Genomic DNA, 19,734 nt, shown 5'->3' on the forward strand with positions numbered 1-19,734 from the left:
GTTAGTAGTTTTAGTTGTTTGTATTAATAATAACTGCAATGTACTTTACACAGTCCCTACTCTCAAGGAACTAACAGTCTAATTTTAGATGTGCTGCAGTGAGAACAAAAACAACTGGAAAAGAGAGAAAAGAGTTATAACACCACATTATTGTAATTTAGGGTCATTATAGGTATACCTTGATGAGCATAGTGCTCTTATCTGATTTTAAATCTCTACCTTCCTTCACTCATTACTTCTTCTCTCACGTTATGTTGGGGCAGAAAGAGTGTGTGTGACTGACATGGCTTAGTATTTCTAGGCTGTGTGGAAGTAGTAAGTCTTCATGAGGGTTTTGAATGAGGAGGGAGAGGACCTAGTGATTTGAGTCTGGAAGGCTGCTCCACGCATTAGGAGGCAGCAGGAAAGATGGCAGTGGAAGGAGGGACATGTCGTGTCTAGCAAGGCTGGTATCACTGGCAATACTAAGATGATGAGGTGGGCCAAAAGGAACAAGATCAAAGGTGTAGGCTGGGGCAAAGAGGTGCAGGCCTGTGATGGCCAGGATGAGAAGTTTGGTACAGTAGGCAGGTAGCACTTGAAGAGGGGAGTAACATGATCAGAAAAAAGAGTAATGAAACTGGGGAGGTGATCTTTGCAGCAGAATCTTGGACCCCATAATTTTGAGCCTGAGGAGCAGGGAGGACAGTGGTATTGCCAGCAATAATGAAGGGCTTGGCTACACTTACGGTTTGCAGCGCTGGTAGTTTGCAGCGCTGGTCATCCAGCTGTGTAGGAGCAGCGCTGGTGTGTGGCCACACTCACAGCTACCAGCGCTGGTGTGTGGCCACATTTGCAGCATTTCCAGCGCTAATAATAACTGCAATGTACTTTACACAGTCCCTACTCTCAAGGAACTAACAGTCTAATTTTAGATGTGCTGCAGTGAGAACAAAAACAACTGGAAAAGAGAGAAAAGAGTTATAACACCACATTATTGTAATTTAGGGTCATTATAGGTATACCTTGATGAGCATAGTGCTCTTATCTGATTTTAAATCTCTACCTTCCTTCACTCATTACTTCTTCTCTCACGTTATGTTGGGGCAGAAAGAGTGTGTGTGACTGACATGGCTTAGTATTTCTAGGCTGTGTGGAAGTAGTAAGTCTTCATGAGGGTTTTGAATGAGGAGGGAGAGGACCTAGTGATTTGAGTCTGGAAGGCTGCTCCACGCATTAGGAGGCAGCAGGAAAGATGGCAGTGGAAGGAGGGACATGTCGTGTCTAGCAAGGCTGGTATCACTGGCAATACTAAGATGATGAGGTGGGACAAAAGGAACAAGATCAAAGGTGTAGGCTGGGGCAAAGAGGTGCAGGCCTGTGATGGCCAGGATGGGAAGTTTGGTACAGTAGGCAGGTAGCACTTGAAGAGGGGAGTAACATGATCAGAAAAAAGAGTAATGAAACTGGGGAGGTGATCTTTGCAGCAGAATCTTGGACCCCATAATTTTGAGCCTGAGGAGCAGGGAGGACAGTGGTATTGCCAGCAATAATGAAGAAAGTTTAGAACCAAAGGAAGCTTGACATGGGGGGGAGAGAGGTCATTTTTGGTCATCTTGAGCTTGAACTGGTGGCAGGCCATCCAGAACGTTATGTCAGAAAAACAGTCAGATACACAACTGGGAAGGAGAAGGCAGGTCACATGAGAAGAAATCAATTTGTGAGCCAGCAGCAAAAAGATCATAGCTAAGTCTGTGCAAGCGGAGAAGGATAAGATATAAGGAAGAGGAGGGTGCCAAAGGCAGGACCCTGAGATAAGCAGAGGAGGGGGAGAAACTGCCTAAGAAGTTGTTAAAGCAGCAGTCAGAGAGTGAGCAGGATATGAAAGCCAAGTCAGGAGAGGGTGTCAGAAATTAGAAGTATTGACAAATACAGAGATATCAGAGGATGAAGCGGAGTAAAAAGCACAAGGTGTGGCCAGGAAGATATTGTCATTCCTAATGCATCAACTTTTGCCTTTATCTGGCCAGGATGATTCCCAAAGAACAAGATCCTTTCAAGATGCATATTAAAGGTGGTAAAGGATGTGTACAGCTGACATCTGTCACTGCTCGCTCTGGGAATTTAGACATTTGGAAAACTATTTTTAAAGCTGTAATTGCAAAATGTTGAGCAGTCACTGTATGTGAACTCCTAACCAAACATTTGTCTATTGCAGAGAACACAATGCAGCATTCACAGGTAACTCCGTCCTGGGTGTTGTTTCAGCACACTACTGCTTCACCACAATTTGATTTTTCCTTTTGGTGTTCCTTTTCTTCCCAGAATGAAGATTTCCATTTCTTCTATGATTTGTGATTCTGTTCCTTTTCATCCATTTCTTAACGGTTTTATTATGGGAGCTTACACATAACTTCTTGTGCTTTACATGAAGGCTGCCAGAAGAAAAAGAAGTTACGTTGTCTATTGCAAAACTCATTTTTTTTTAAAAAAAAGAAGCAACTCTTAAAAGGTAACTAGCCATATTTGAAAGCAACAAAACTACTCTCAGCTCAGGTTTTGGGAGACCAACTTTTGATCACCATGTTATCTTCCAAACAGAGCTAGGCACATATCTGATTTTTTTTCTGTTGGCTTGTTTGCTGTCAATACTGCAAAAATAAAAAAAATGTTCAGTTTGGTTTGAACCATACTCAGACATTTTTGGCTAATAGAGGAAGTCCATTTTGGGTCAAATGCAATGCTCCATTAGATCTGAAATATTTTCTTTCTGGGCATTTGTAAAAGGACTGTATTTTAGGAGAATGAAGTGGTGGTGATGCCACCAGGGCTTTGGAGCTGTGCTCTGGCTCTGCTCCAGCTCCAGGCAAAAACCTGCAGCTTCACTGCTCCAGAGCTGCTCTGCGCTCCAGCTCCGGGCTCCGCTCCAAAGCCCTGGATGCTATCCTCCCATTCTAGCCCAGTAGTTAGGGTCCTCATCTGAGATGTGAGCGGCTGAGGTTCAAATCACTGCTCTAAAACAGCGATTTGAACCAGGTATCCCCCATCCCAGGTGATTGACCTACCGTATATTCCGGTGTATAAGACGACTTTCTATATTAAAAAACAACCCCCCATCCAAGATCGTCGTCTATACGCCGGTATAACGGCGCTGCTGGGTTTTTTGCTCTCGGCTCCCCCGCCATGGCCAAGCAGCCAAACCCTCTGATCCCCAGCGCGGCTGGGTTTAAAAGGCTGGGCTCCCAGCCAGGCGCCGCCAGAGCCCTCTGACTCTGACTGGTGGCCCGGCTGGGAGTGCCTCTCCTCGCTCCACCGGCGGGCAGCCCAGAGCCTCTCTCTGACGGCTCGGCTGGGATTTAAAAGGCTCTGGGCTCCACCACGCTCGGCGCCGCCCAGCCACTCTGACCGCCCCCAGGCTGGGACTAAAAGACGACTCGGGGCTGGGATTATTAAGCCGACCTCGGAAGGTATAGCCCAAAACCTATATTTCCCTCAGCCCGCCCAAGCTCTCCTTAATTCGCCGTCGCCTACGGTAACTACCAGTCTACAGAGCCATTCTCACTCTCTCTGGTCCAATATTATTCAAGTATTTTATCACAAGTAGGAAATCTTCCACAGAGAGATTGAAAGACATCCATGCTCGAATACCCTGTATCTGATGAGTAGGTCACCCAGCTTGGAGGGGGAGACCCAAATTCAAGTCCTTGCTCCAATGACTAGTAAATTCTTTATAAGAGGTAGAAGAGCTTCAAACAGCACACATTGAGATCTACCCCAGATGGGAGTCCTGGGATGGGAGTCCTGGGTTCAAATCCCTTTTCCAGAGCACAGATTCAAAGCTGGGTCTCCCACATCCCAGATGAGTGGACTAAAGGGATGAGAGGGGCGCACACACCCCATTTTGTCAACTGTGCCTAAGTCTCCTTGTGAATCTAGCCCCTCCCCAGGGGCGGCTCCAGACCCCAGCACGCCAAGCGCGTGCTTGGGGCAGCATGCCGCGGGGGGCACTCTGCCGGTCCCGGGAGAGCGGCAGGCGGCTCCGGTGGACCTCCCGCAGGCGTGCCTGCGGAGGGTCCGCTGGTCTCGCGGCTCTGGTGGAGCATCCGCAGGCACGTCCGCGGGACCAGTGACCGACAGAGCTCCCCCCGCGGCGTGCCGCCGTGCTTGGGGCACTGAAATGGCAGAGCCGCCCCTGCCCCTCCCCCACTTTTTTGGCCAAAACTATTCAATGAATTTAAATCAAATTAACAAATAGTTTGGGGTCAACCAAAACTGCATTTTTCAGTAAACAAACTATTCATCCAAAATGTTTCTCCCAGCTTTACCTTCCAAAGCAAAAGTAGCTTTAGTGCATAATTACTCAGTAACTCCTAACCTGAAAAAGTACAGAGCAGGAGGGAAGCGTCTTTGCTGGGGCTGAAGATAAACACAGTGCAAATTAGTGCATTGGGAATGAAGTGACACAGTCGGGTCTGTTCAAGTGTTATAAAAACAAAAGACTTACAAAGCCTAAGATGAACAGTAATATTTCCACGATTTTTAACTTAATTTAATTTATTTGGATTTTAAGCACTCCCTTGAGATATTACTGACCAAACATTGTGTTATTTTGCTAGTACATGACAGCAAAAAGTGAAACTGAGTAGGAATGACTATAAAAAAGAAGAAAATCTGATTTGCTAAGTTTATGCTCATTTTCCAGCACACATTGAGATCTACCCCAGATGGGAGTCCTGGGATGGGAGTCCTGGGTTCAAATCCCTTTTCCAGAGCACAGATTCAAAGCTGGGTCTCCCACATCCCAGATGAGTGGACTAAAGGGATGAGAGGGGCGCACACACCCCATTTTGTGAACTGTGCCTAAGTCTCCTTGTGAATCTAGCCCCTCCCCAGGGGCGGCTCCAGACCCCAGCACGCCAAGCGCATGCTTGGGGCGGCATGCCGTGGGGGGCGCTCTGCCGGTCACGGGAGAGCGGCAGGCAGCTCCGGTGGGCCTCCCGCAGGCTGCAAAAAGCAACAAAACATTAATGGTGAAATATAAATTAGATTTTAAACAATTAATTCAGTTTTAACAATTGAAGGTGTAATGCAGGGAAGGAACGTTTTTAAAATATACAGGGTCTGTTTCTCCACTGTTACATCAGTTTTATGCCAAAGAAATCAATGGAGTGATACTGGTATAAAATTGGAATATCTCGGTAGAAAACCAGGAATAATTTTTAACTTTTGACAATGTCTCTTTAATATATGATCACACAGAACTCCACTTACATCACAGCTGGTATGTTGCACACTCCATCATCTTTCTGGATTTCAAATTTTAGAACTTTTCTTAGAAGTCTTCTGGGTACATGGTGCGATACTTCCGTGCAACAGTTAAAGGATACCAGAAATAAAGTAGCTGAAAGAATCAAAGGGGAAAAAAAAGTCTTCAACGTTGAAATGAATGGGACATTGTGTTGCCCATCTTGTCAAACCCATCTTGTTTAGTGAAAGATTGCAGTCTTTAAGATCAGTCAGTATTTCTTCCTCCTGGGTCTTATCACCACCTCCACCACCACTCCTTCAGGTATAGCGTTTCTTCCAACTATCCCTGTGGATTTGTATTTAAATACCAAGATTTAATAAATAGCTTACACTTCTGGAGGGAGAACTCTGAAAGCAACTGTGATGCTGGTAAACCAAGGCTATAGGTGTTAGCTAAGAACTGACAAATTCATAGCTGGAATTTGTTCACCTATTTGTTAGTTTTGTTCAAAATAGGTATTAGTCTTATAAGAATGTATTTAGTGTTTAAATTCTATGAAATGCTTGTAAATTGCTGCATGCGCTAATCTCACTTGTTATGTCTGTATTCAATACTACAAGGAAATATGTAAGTTTTGCTTTTTAACTTTGAAAATATTTGCTCTGAACTTGTGAACCCAGGCACAGGAATCATCCCCCTGCCCATAGAGAAGGAATATCAAAATCAGATGGGCCATCAAGGAACATCACAATACAAAGGATTGGTTAATGGCCCTGTCACACTTTGGAAATGCTATGTGCCATGGTGGCAAGAGCCTGTGGACTGACTCCACAGCAAGACTGATATAGCTGTCCAGTTCACTTTTGTTACTGGGTAGGTGAAATCTAATTATAGACCATACCACCAGTTTGGATGTCCATCCTGCTGTAGATAGCGATTGCTGTCACACTGTGGTCACAACAGTCAGTGCCTACCTCAGGGCAGGCTCTGGCTGTTGTGACCACAGTGTGACAGTAATCACTAATGACTGTGTGTTTGGGTCTCAGCTCTGAAGCCACCTTCTGCAGCTACTCTCCTTATCTCTCTGCAGACAGCTTCCCTGGCTGACAAACCACCTAAAGAGCCAGAAGAGGCTTGTTGATGGGAAGGAGAAGCATGTATTTTGCCCCCAAGATTATATATCCTTGTGTTATGAGACTGAGGGGGTGCACTACTGGGATAAGCCTGTATGCCCCCCCTCCCCAGTATTTCCCTCTAATGGGGAGATTGAAGGGAGAAGGGGTACTGCAAAGTGTTCAGGGGAGTAAGTGGAGATCAGGGAACCCAGAGAGGACATGTAAAACATCCCCATTATGGCCTTCTTGGACTTGGGAAATGTACCTCCCTTCCCCTCTCCTGGGGTCCCATTTATTCAGTATCATTCAGCTCTCGCCAAGGTCTCTTTTTGCTCACCCACAAGGTTTAGTGTCCCACAGTCCTCCTTGGAACTGTGGCTTTAAATTCTGGCCTTCCTGGCTCATAATTCACCCTTCCAGTTTAAAGGTTGCACAGCCCTCCTTCCTGGGCTGTGTTGGTTGACTTCTTTCCGCCAGCCACCGTCTCTGATTGGGCTCGGAGCTTCCTTTTGATTCCCCTGCACAGTCTAGTCAGGATCCCCCCTCCTGCTCTGCCAAGCAGAGTTTTTAGTGGGTGTAGAATTCGTGTGTTTTGTAAAGACCCGGAACAAGCACATAAGGAGCAGCTTTCTGTAAGACATCACTCTGAAGGATATAGAAGTGTGGGATATTGTTGTGATTTCACAATTAAAAAAAAAAAAAAGGTTTAGGAAAAGGGACTAGGAGGGGTGGGGGCTAGTTAAGGAGCCCACCCTCCTTGCTAAATTGGTAGTTGACCAAAGCCTGCTACGACTGAGGATATATTCACCTATGCAATTTTTCCCCGACAGATGGGTAGGAGCAAGGACTCTAATCCTCCCCCTTATGGCCCGGCACCTCTATGACCAGGGGTGTGTATAGCTAGACAGTTTGTACAAACAGTGTATATCTGTATAGTTTTCCCTGACAGACGGGTCAGAGCGAGGACTCTAAATTCTCCCCCTATTGCCCGGCACCTCTACGACCAGGGGTGTGCACACCGGAATGATCGATCACTTTATACGTATGGGATACCTTTTAGCAGTATTTAGCAGTATTTTCAACAATCACAGTGCACGTCTTCCCCTTTTCGCAATTCTCCACCAAAAATGTTATGCTTATAAGAAGCACACGGGATCTTTTTCAGGGGAAAAAGCAATATAGTGCAGTGTCTGAACTAGGAGAGAGACTTGTGCCCTCTTCTTCATGCACCCAGGAAGACTTGCCCTTAAGTTTGATTTTTGGTTCAGTCTAATCCAGTTGCTAAAAGAAAAGAAATCTGAAGTTTGGCCTGGCCTTTTTCATTCCTACAGGCATTCCTCCCTCCTCCTCCTCCTCCCATGTTTTGCCTGCCTCTGTCACTGTCAGCAGCACAGACAGCAATCCATTTCATTACTCTTCATCCAGCCAGGATTTAGACTCAGTGTGGTAACACAGTCACAAGCTGTATTCCTCAACCAGCAAGCTAGAGCTAGTGGCTGTGTGGGATTAGCAGCTGCAGTGGCAAATCCCCAGCTTCTTGCTTCCTCTCTGTCACGAGGGACGGACATCGCCCTGTTGGTGTCATTATTTCTATAGATTATATTATCCATGTTGATCCTTCCCCTTGCCTGGGGACTTTCACCAAGGAGACATCAACTGTTTGTTAGAGGCTTTGTTCCCTTTATTTATAAAGAGCTGAATCATACAATCATGCAGAAGAATCCACCAGACGGCTATCCAAGAAATTCAATACGGTTCCCCACCATACAGAGCTCCTAATTTACGATGACAGACCCAGGGAGGAGCAAGGAGCCCTTCAACCACATCTACATCCCAAAATTTTCTGGAAAATCCCAGGGATTTTGCACCATCCAGTTCCAAAGCAGTATTTCCTGGCCTTTCCCATGACAGCAAAACCCACTGAGATGCTGTGCCAGTCAATACCTGTGGTCAGTTTTCACCCATCTCTGACGGGAGCTGAAAGCCACTTAGGGAGGATTTCTTGTTCTGAAGTCTTACTGGAATTTCCAACTGGAATTCTGCACATTTTCCAGGGGATAAGAACAAAGGAAGAAGCAATAGCTTCCCAGCTCTGGCCACCCTCCAACTACTGTCAAGAAGCCACATTTCTGGGTGGGCCATGTGATGAAGGAGGAGGAAGAGAGGCACAAATGAAGGGGTGAGGGTTAAGGACGGGAAGAGAAAAGCAAGGAGGAAACTAAGCAGGAGGTCAAAATATGAAAGCAAAGGAAGAGGGAAAAACCCACATCTCCCCCAACCCTCTGGTTGGACCCTGGCAGATCTCCCTGCCTGACCTCAGTAAAGCCCAGGAGTGGGAACCCAATCCCCCAATTTTATCTTTAAACACGTAACCTCTAATCTACCTCTTTTTGCAGATCCCACTTCTTTATGTGATTGAGCTACTCTTTTCCCAGGCAAGCATTTCCACGTGATAAGTTTGAGTTCAGAGGTCACTTAAAAAATTTTGGTTTAGAAAAGTGATTTAATTTTTGCAGTGCCCCAAATGTGCTCAAGTTCTTGCAAACACATATGAGACTCATCCCTGCCCTGCAGAGGTTACAATCTGATCCTGCAAACACTTACTACTGAGTGTGATTGACGATGGGACAATGAGACTGTAAGCCGCAGTAAGCACTCGGTTTGGTACAAGCAGGTGTTTGCATGATCTACTTGCATCATTACAATTAACTCAGTTGATTAAGTGTTTGCAGGATCTGGTCCTAATTTAAAAACATACAGGATCACGTAAGTAATTTCTACTTTGAAATATAATTCTCCTCCCTTGCCCATTCATGTTTATTACCATTTGCTTAACTTTAGTTGCTTAACTCACTCACTCTCACTTTATGACTGGCAGTTTGATGGAAGCCCTTGCCACTTATTTTTAACCCTTCCTTATTTTCAGCACATTTGAGGGGGTGGAGAGGTGGTTCTTATTTTCTACAAGTTTTTTAAAACTTTTTTCTTTTTTGTATCTTAATTGAAAATTAATTATTGTTCCAACCCTTTACCATTTATCATGCATTTGCTAATCCTTAGCAAGTAATAGTTCCCCAAATGTCTCTTCCTTTGGCCTGGGCAGTACAACCAGTGTCCTAAGTCGCACCCCAGAATACCCAAAAGACATAGCCAGCACTTCTCCAACATGAAATGCAATAAACCAAATCTGAATCCACTACCTTTGAAATACTTTGGAGATTCCTTATCCATTAGGCTGCCTTGATTCATGAGACTGCACAGGTATTATTTTGGCCACCAGAGGGCTCTCGTGTATTCCACTGAACTGAGGTCAAATATACGGAAAACCACAAAGAAAAGAAACCCACATAAAACTGAATATTAAGAGCCAGGTCTTATTCTTACATCTGTGCCACACCACTGAAGTAAATGGGGTGTAGCGGAGGCAGAATTTGGCTCAAAGCCTATAAAACTCCTACTGTATTCTCTAGTTCCAAAATGGGCTAGTATGTTTGCTAGACTTTAAGGAAATTTGCCTTTAATTACTGATTTGTTGTTAAATGCAGAGTGTGTTTGCCTTAGTCACCTAATTATTTGTCTCATACATATTGATCCATCTGGCATACAGAATAAAAGAATAAATTTAAGAAAACTCCCTTTATGCCCTTATTTGAACACCCTAGCATGGAAGCACATGCATTCCCAGCAAGTACATCCAGATTACAGCTCACACAAGCCTGTACCATCCAACAGGTGCAGAGGCCATTTTGGCAGGGTAGAATTTTAAGGCACATTTTACCCATTTGTGACATGATCCTGCAAGGTGCTGAGGGCTTGTCTATACACAGTTAGTGCACAGCAAGCCGGGGTATAAATCTGCAATGCCCTAGCTTGCTGGGCACTAACTGGCTGTCTGAGCCTGCTACCATGCACTAAAAGTTCTGCAGTGTGGTTTGATGTACTGCTGTTTAAAACTCTACTCTCGCTGAAGTCAATGGGGGTTGAAAACACTCCATATTGCACAGGATCAGGCTCTTGGATCGCCTCCTGAATTTGATAAAGATTTTAACATCACAGAGTTTAACAAGATTATTTTGTATATAAAATTACAAGGAAAACAATAAAATATTGACTATATGGGCTAGAAAATTCAAAGTATGTGGACCCAACTCATGTATGCACCTAGCATAGCTGTCAGTAAGCATGATGCAAAATGGGAGATTTAATCTATTGTGCAATTTGCTACAGTTAAAATGTGAGACCATGAAAATCAGTTTTTCTACATTTTAGCTATAAAATCCTACTGAAACATGGCACCTATCACACACAGTGTACATGACTTTAGAAAGTGCTGGTTAAGTCTGCAAGTAAAGTGTCCTAGAGACCCTCCTGCATGTGAGTAACTTCAGTCAGATGAATTGTCCCAGTTGCTCTGAAGTGCAGTTAAAATGGTAGCATTTATTGTCACAAATACCTTGTACTGATCCTTTCTAAAAACCTGGCATTTCCTGTTTAAACCATTTTACAAAATTTTTCCCAGTCTAAATATCCAACTGCCCTTGATTTTACAAATAGTAATTAGCTAAAACAGAGTGAAATTCTACCCCCAATGAAGTCAAGGGGAGTTTTGCCACTGATGTCAGTGGAGTCAGGATGTCCTGCTTAAAGTTCTCCCAGTTTTCTGTATGGAAATTAAAACCAAAAGCAATAATCTCCAATTACTCACAATGCTATGGATATAAAACAGCTCCAATTCCACACAGAGACGCTCTGCCTTATGTTTTGTTTTGGTTTTTTTTTAAGATAAACCTATTCTAAATGTAGCAAATAGATAATGTACAGGATGACTTACCCTCAGATGTTTGGACAACCACAAATGCAAAAGCAGCAAAGAGAGTGACTAGCTTCAAATCCATTCCTTCCAACTGCTGCAGCACTTACTGTAACAGACCAGGTTGTAAATTACAGGAAACAAAGGTGATCCTACCTCCAGGACTGCAGTAAAAGAAACTAACTTTAAAGCCCCACCCTTCACAGATGCTGCAAGTGGGCTTGAACCTGCAAGGTACTAAGCAATCTGGCCCAATCTAGCAAAACACTTCAACACATGCTCAACGTTTTATTGACTTTAATAGGACTACTCACGTACTTAACGTCAAGCATAGGCTTAAATACTTTACTGGATCAGGCCAAACTATTCAGAATCTTGCAGGATCAAACCCACTTCTGTGTTCTTACTTCTCTATCTCTGTGTTGGACTTGGCAGCTGCCAGTGCTTTGGCATTAAAGGTGCTAAATAACTGTGGGTGAAGAAGAACCAAAGAATCAGAATTGATCATTGCTTTATACAATTCACATATGAGGGCCAAATTCTGTTGTCAGTAACAAACATGCAACTCCATTAAAGTAAATGAGCCAAATTCAGCTGTGACACAAACAGGCACAACTCCTGGAGTTGCGCCCGTGCTGAATTTGGCCCATTTGTACGGGGAGATTTTGGCAAACCAGTAAAGTGGCCATGCAGCAGGTTTAGCTTAACCAAGACAGGAGGGGAGGAGGTTTTGGGTGCCACAGAAAGAGCAACTTGACCCAGCGTCCTTCCTGATAAGAATTGTGTTGAAGTTGCTGATACATGCATTTTAGGGGCCTGAAGGCTGCAAACTCTGGGGAAAAAACCCACACACCTGGTTAATCAATAATCAGAAGGAAACCTCCTGCTTGACCATTGAAACTGCTTGCTTAACAAGGTTTCTTTAAGGGTATGTCTACACTATGAAATTAGGTCGATGTTATAGAAGTCGATCGTGTATGTCCCCACTAAGTGCAGTAGGTGGCAGAGTGTGTCCTCAATACTGTGGCTAGCATCGACTCACGTAGTGGTGCACTGTGGGTAGCTATCCCACAGTCCCTGCTGCTCATTGGAATTCTGGGTTAAGCTGCCAATGCCTGATGGGGCAAAAACATTGTCACGGGTGGTTTTGGGTACATGTCATCAGTCTCCCCTTCCTCTCTCCCTCCCTCCTTGAAAGCAACGTCAGACAATCGTTTCGCGCCTGGGTTACCTGTGCAGACGCCTTAGCACAGCAAGCATGGAGCCCGCTCAGCTCACTGCTGCTGTTGTGAGCATTGTAAACACCTCACGCATTATCCTGCAATATGTGCAGAACCTGGCTAGGAGATGCCAGCACAAGGACAATTGTGAGGAGGACATGGACACAAACATTCCTGAAAGCACGGGATGTGGCAATTGGGACATCATGGCGGCAGTGGGGCTAGTTGATACAGTCGAACGCCGATTCTGGGCCCGGCAAACAAGCACAGAGTGGTGGGACCATATACAGGGCCGGCTCCAGGATTTTTGCTGCCCCAAGCAGCAAAAAACAAAAACAAACAAAAAGCTGTGATCGCGATCGGCGGCAGTTCCACTGCACCACTTTCTTCTTCGGCGGCAGGTCCTTCCCTCCGAGGGGGGCCGAGGGATCCACCGCCGAAGAGCCTAACGTGCCGCCCCAAGCACCTGCTTGCTCAGCTGGTGCCTGGAGCGGCCCTGATCGCATAGTGTTGCAGGTATGGGATGATTCCCAGTGGCTGCAAAACTTTCACATGTGTAAGGCCACTTTCATGGAACTGTGAGAGTTGCTTTTCCCTGCCCTGAAGTGCAGGAATACCAAGAAGAGACCTGCCCTGACAGTTGAGAAGCGGGTGGCGATAGCCCTATGGAAGCTTGCAATACCTGTCTGCTAACGGTCAGTTGGGAATCAATTCAGAGTGGGCAAATCTACTGTGGGGCTGCTGTGATCCAAGTAGCCAAGGCAATCAGTAACCTTCTGCTAGCAAGGCTAGTGACTCTGGGAAATGTGCAGGTCATGGTGGATGACTTTGCTGCAACGGGGGTTCCTAACTGTGGTGGGGCGACAGATGGAACCCATATCCCTATCTTAGCACCGGACCACCTTGCCAACCAGTACATAAACTGCAAGTGGTACTTCTCAATGGTGCTGCAAGCACTGGTGGATCACAAGGGACATTTCACTGACATCAATGTGGGATGGCTGAGAAAGGTGCATGACGCTCACATCTTTAGGAACTCTGGGCTGTTTGAACAGCTGCAAGAAGCGATTTACTTCCCAGACCAAAAAGTTACCACTGGGGATGTTGAAATGCCAATAGTTATCCTTGGGGACCCAGCCTACCCCTTGCTCCCATGGCTCATGAAGCCATACCTAGGCAGCCTGGACAGTAGTAAGGAGCAGTTCAACTATAGGCTGAGCAAGTGCAGAATGGTGGTAGAATGTGCATTTGGACATTTAAAAGTTCACTGGCACTGTTTGCTGACTAGGTTAGACCTCAGTACAACCAATATTCCCATTGTTATTGCTGCTTGCTGTGTGCTCCATAATATCTGTGAGAGTAAGGGGGAGACGTTTATGGCAGGGTGGGAGGTTGAGGCAAATCGCCTGGTGGCCAATTTTGAACAGCCAGACACCAGGGCGATTAGACGAGCACAGCTAAGCGCGCTGTGCATCAAAGAGGCTTTGAAAACCAGTTTCATAACTGGCCAGGCTACAGGTGTGACAGTTATGTGTGTTTCTCCTTGATGCAAAATTGCCCCCTTTGTTGAATTTACTTCCCTGTAAGCCAATCCCTCTCTCCCCTTCGACCACAGTTGGCAAAGGAAATAAAGTCCCTATTGTTTTGAATCCATGCATTCTTTATTATTTTTAAAAAACTGAGATGACTGACAAGGTAGCCTGGGTGGGGTGAGGGAGGAGGGAAAGACAAGGCCACATGGCTTATTGTAGCCACACTACAAATTAAAGCTGTTTGAATAACAGCCTTGTGTTGCTTGGGCCATCCTCTGGAGTAGAGTGGCTGGGTGCCAAGAGCATCCCTCTCCAATGTTCTTGGATGTCTGGGTGAGGAGGATATGGAACTTGGCAAGGAGGGCAGGCAATTATACAATGGATGCAGCAGCAGTCTCTGCTCTTGTTGCCTTTCCTGCAGCTCCACCAGACGCCTGAGCATGTCCGTTTGCTCCCACATTAGCCTCAGAATCTCCTTCTGTGCGTTCTGATCATGCTCACTGAATGCTTTCCTGGCCTCTGCCACTGAATGCCTCCATGCATTCAGCTGTGCCCTATCAGTGCGGGAGGACTGCATGAGCTCAGAAAACATGTCATTGCGAGTGCATTTTTCCACCTTCTAATCTGCAATAACCTCAGGGACGGAGATGATACTGGCAGCATAGAAACATTTGCACCTGCAGGGGGGATAAAAAGGGAGAGTAAAATTTAAGATACATTTCTGAGAACAAAAGGGAGACTCTTTCACAATTCACACCAGACAGCACATGTGCTTTAGGTACAACGTCGCATTTTGCCTTTTATATTGAGCGCCTGCCGGTATGGTGACACGTCACATACGGCTGGGCAACAGAATTCAGTTTCCAGGCAGCCATGGTAAGCCAAAGGGTACACGGGGTTGGCTTCTTCCACCTTCGTAACATCTGGGAATGGTTTCAAACTGCAGCGCCCTCCTTTCCCATAGCAAGCAATGCTGGGTTTGCCATTTAAAAGGAGGGGGCTGTAGTTTTGGGTTGGATATGCAGCACACCCCTCCCTCCACCACGTGGCTATTCTCCAGGATGATCCCTTTTAGCCAAGTGCAAACAGCCCAGCATGAACTGGGTCCTTCTACTGTTCCCTTACAAAAATTCCCCTATTTCAACCAGATGACCATGAATGATATCACTCTCCTGAGGCTGAGACAGAAAGGTAAAGACTGAATGTTGCATGAATGCGAACATAACCCTGGACCATTCACTGCCATGCTTTGTACTGCAATGATTCCAGACTACTTGCTACTGGCTTGGCATGGTAAAGTGTCCTACTGTAGAGGACAAAATAAGGCAGCCTCCCCAAAAATCTTCTGCAAAGGCTCTCGGAGTACCTCCAGGAGAGCTTCATGGAGATGTTCCTGGAGGATTCCCGCTCCATCCCCAGACACATTAACAGACTTTTCCAGTATCTGTACTGGCCGTAAACACATCCCAATTCTTCAGGGCAAATCAAACATTAAACACAATTGCTTTTAACCCCTGTAGTGTAGTTACAAATGTGCACTCACCAGAGGTGCCTTCTTCGCCTTCAGGGTCCGGGAACCCACCTTGGGAGGCTATTGGCTCCAGGGTGATGAAAAGGCCCTGGCTGCCAGGGAGAATGGATTCTCTGCTTCCTGCTGCACATTCTCCTCCTCTTCCTCCTCCTCTTCTTCATCCATAAAATCCTCCTCCGTGTTGCGTGAGACTCCCCCCCGGCAGGTGTCCATGGACAGTGGTGGGGTACTGGTAGGGTTCCCCCTTAGAATGCCATGCAGCTGATCATAGAAGCGACGCGTATGGGGCTCTGACCCGGAGCGACCATTAGCCTCCTTTGTCTTGTGGTAGGCTTGCCTGAGCTTCTTAACTTTCACGCAGCACTGCTGTGTGTCCCTGTTGTAGCCTCCCTCCACCATACTCTGTGCGATTTTGGCATAAATATTAGCATTTCTTCTTTTTGATCAGAGTTCTGCCTGCACAAATCTTCTCCCCATACAGCAATCAGATCCAGCATCTCCCATTTGCTCCATGCTGGAGCTTGTTTGTGATTCTGGGACTGCATGGTCACCTGTGCTGCTCAGCTCGTCACACTGACCAAACAGGAAATGAAATTCAAAAGTTCCCAGGGCTTTTCCTGTGTACCTGGCTAGTGCATCGGAGTTGAAAGTGCTGTCCAGAGTGGTCACATTGGAGCACTCTGGGATAGCTCCCAGAGGTCAATACCATCGAATTGTACAATGCTGCATCTACACTACTCCAAATTTGACCCAAGGAGGTCGATCTTAGTGCTACTCTCCCCTCACCGGGGAGGAGTACAGCAGTTGATGTTAAGAGCCCTTTAGGTCGATGGAATGGGATTGGTTGTGTAGCCGCGTTGCTTATAAAATCGACCTAATGCAGCTAAATTCAACCTAACCTTGTAGTGTAGACCAGGGCTAAGTGACATGTCATTGTATTACTTAATGTATAAATAAGGGGGAAAAGTTTGAGGTAGTTGGATGGGTCTCTCCCTCTAGATGCATCTTGTGTTCCCCACTGGCAGACGGGTTGTCGCTATGCCACTTGAGAGCCACACTCAGTTTGGGTAATTAGTGAGGGCTGGGGGTGTTTTACTAGCCTGTTGCAGATGTGTGTAAGTGCTTGAGACTAAGTAAAGTTTAGCCTTAAGTGAAAACACTCTTGTGTTGTCCTGTTTGTGCCAGCCATCTATCGGTCGGATGGCCTTCTCCTCCCAATTTATTTCTTGTCACCACCTCGCACAGAGTAAAAGTTACCAAGAGCTTTGGGTTGAAAGAACCCCGGGTAACACATTGACTTCCAAGAGGTTGCATGGCCATAAGTGAGGGCAGAATTGGACTGCCCCATTTCACCCTACCTCTTACTGCTTTTCTGAACTGTTAACAACAGCAGTAACTGAACTGGAGACCAAAGTTACACTGTAGGAGCACGTCTTCTCTGCCACCACAGAACCAGAGCATCCCGGGTGAAATTATACTTCTGACATCACTCTGTTCACATTCCCTGCACTCTTATTTCTGAACCAAATATAGAATTTCCATTTGGTGGAAGAACAAGGGGGTGGAAGAGGAGAATATTTTGTGGCAGCAATAGAACATCCAATCTGAACAAAAAGTGGGGGGGGGTGTTTGTTTTTTGGTGAATCACTTCAAGCTAAACTGGGAGACTAGTTGCTTTCCATATTTCTGTGGGTTGCATGAAAGAAGGCCCTTCCCTGATGCTTGCACATAGAGGAAGTATTTGCCTACATAAAATGTCTCCTGATCTAACTTTCTACCATTTCTGGTGCACAAAACGTTCAGACAAATAATTTGAAACAGTTCATGCTTAATCACCACTCGTGCAGAATGATATTACTGCTCAAGAAAAATGTTTCCTTTCCCCCTTGCAATTAGAAGTTGCCTACTTACCCCTCCCTTTAAGGTCTTTCTTGAAACTTAAATTGAACAAGAACAACTACATTTAATAATCAGAGGGGTAGCTGTGTTAGTCTGGATCTGTAAAAAGTGACAAAGGGTCCGGTGGCACCTTAATAGACTAACAAACGTATTGGAGCATAAGCTTTCGTGGGTGAATACCCACTTAGTCAGATGCAACTACATGCATCTGACGAAGTGGGTATTCACTCACAAAAGCTTATGCTCCAATACGTCTGTTAGTCTATAAGGTGCCGTAGGAATCTTTGTCGCTAAATTTAATAAGATTCTTATATGGTGCCCATCACTGGTCAACAAAAACAGACAATCTGTGAAAAAACTGAAGAGGAAGTCTTTCCCACCTACCTGTTAGTGCCTCTCCTCTGCTAAAATGTACCCACTTGCTAGTCTCTCTCCGGTCTTGTAATACCATCCTTCTCACCTCCCTGTGCCTCTACACCCTTGTTACAATAAACACTTACAGCTTCTTAGGCTCTCCCTCTCACCACAGTGCTGGCATCTGCTTCCCAGCATCTCTTCTCCCCTCTGTGTTCCCACGGACTTCTCTCTCCCTCCTACACTCCCCTACCCTTTGCACTGCAGTGGCTCCAGGTTTACTTCTTCCTTCAGTCTTTTAATTTGAGGTCAAAAGAGCTGGTTGGAAGTTTCCCAAAAGAACGTTACTCGTGTCAGAAACTGCCAATTCACTGAAAGCAAAACATTTCATGGAAACGGATCAGTTTTGATGACATTTCATTTTGAAAAGAGAACACATTTGATTTTTTATTTTGAAATGACATTTTATATTATGAAAAAATGTAAAATGTCAAAATTGGAAAAATACTTTGATTTTTTAATCAAAACAGTTTGATCTGATTTTTTTTCCTTCAGAAAAAATCATTTTTCCGGACATTTAAAAAATTGTTATTGTTTTGTTTCAGAACAAAGAACAGTCAAATTCAGAGAATTTCTTATAAAATGGGAAATCCACTTCCTGCCCAGTTCCAGGTGCTGATTTAGTAGGCAATCCCTATTGAGCAAGGCACTTAAGCACGTGCTGAAGTCCCAATGATCTAGTGGGACCTTCACCATATTTTACGTCTATAAATACTAAAAGTTGTACTCTAGCTCAACCAGAAATTATGAATTTGATGCAGGAATCACTTGGTACATTTCTATGGCCTGTGTAATGCAGGAGGTCAAGCAGTGGCTTTTCAGACTACTGTATCCCTTCCATGAGTCTGATTGTCTTGTGTACCCCCAAAGTTTCATGTCACTTAAAAACTACTTGCTTACAAAATCAGACATAAAAATACAAAAGTGTCACAGCACACTGTTACTGACAAATTGCTTCTTTTCTCATGTTCACCATATAAGTATAAAATAAATTGATTGGGATATAAATATTGTACTTACATTTCAGCATTTAGAGCAGTATAAAATGAATTGTCTGTATGAAATTTTAGTCTGTACTGACTTCACTAGTGCTTTCTATGAAGCCTGTTGTAAAACTAGACAAATATGTAGATGAGTTGACGTACCCCCTGGAAGACCTCTGTGTACCCCCATGGGTACACATACCCCTGGTTAAGAACCACTGGACTAGATGATCATAATGGTCCCTTCTGACCTTCAAATCTGAGTCCTGCCAGCCTGTAACAGTGAGTATGGACACAGCCATTACATTTCTAGTAAAATTTCCAGAAGCATGGAATCATGCTTTCCTACAGTGTAGAGACCTTGTAGTACATCTACTACATTCCTTTCCAACACTAATTTTGCAATTCAGTACTAATAAAAATGTAATCAAGTAGGTCTGGTGCTATGGATTTGTTCGTCATAATCCCCTAACCCTGCTTATCATCACTCTTGGGACATTAATCTTCCAGAACATGTCTGAGACACCAGAAGCACACAAAACCTATGTGGAAATTTTTGTATGTTTCTTAAGAAGAGAGATACAATAGAGCATGTTCATTTACTATTGGCATGAAGGAAGTTACTTACGTGTAACTCAGCAAGTCACGCAGCGAGCACCTGCCCTGTAATACTGTTTGTGCAATAGTAAAGCCAGAAAGGGACTTACAACATCTAGAAACCTTTGCCAATCTGCATCTGTACCAAGATAAGGACTTGCAGCAGTTTTGTATAAATTTTAGCTGTTCTTCACCATACACACAGAGAAACAAATGACTGAATAAGAAAAAGAAACCTGATAAAGTAAATGTTACAGCAATAGTCCCCAGGTTAGGAACTTGGTTGTAACAGATTTAAAGGAGGTTCTGTATGCCAGCTGCTGGACATAGACAGGCCCCTTGGGTGCTCTCTAGCTCACAGAATAACTAAACAGCCATGTCCTTACATAGAGTCACCCATCTTGGA

The 19,734-nt window shown here is 44.9% G+C and overlaps 1 protein-coding gene across 1 annotated transcript; it reads right to left on the reverse strand.

The window, feature by feature from the left end:
* Positions 1 to 866: 866 nt before the first annotated feature.
* On the reverse strand, positions 867 to 11,511 carry CCL28 (C-C motif chemokine ligand 28). The gene is given in 5 exon segments (XM_039545210.1): positions 867 to 2,299; positions 2,302 to 2,414; positions 5,251 to 5,380; positions 11,174 to 11,261; positions 11,471 to 11,511. Coding segments are annotated over 4 exon segments (363 nt in total). The 5' UTR covers positions 11,238 to 11,261; positions 11,471 to 11,511; the 3' UTR covers positions 867 to 2,243.
* Between the last annotated feature and the right edge of the window lie 8,223 nt (positions 11,512 to 19,734).

Source organism: Mauremys reevesii, linkage group 6 (genome assembly GCF_016161935.1).
Source record: "Mauremys reevesii isolate NIE-2019 linkage group 6, ASM1616193v1, whole genome shotgun sequence".
NCBI classification, from domain to species: Eukaryota; Metazoa; Chordata; order Testudines; family Geoemydidae; genus Mauremys; species Mauremys reevesii.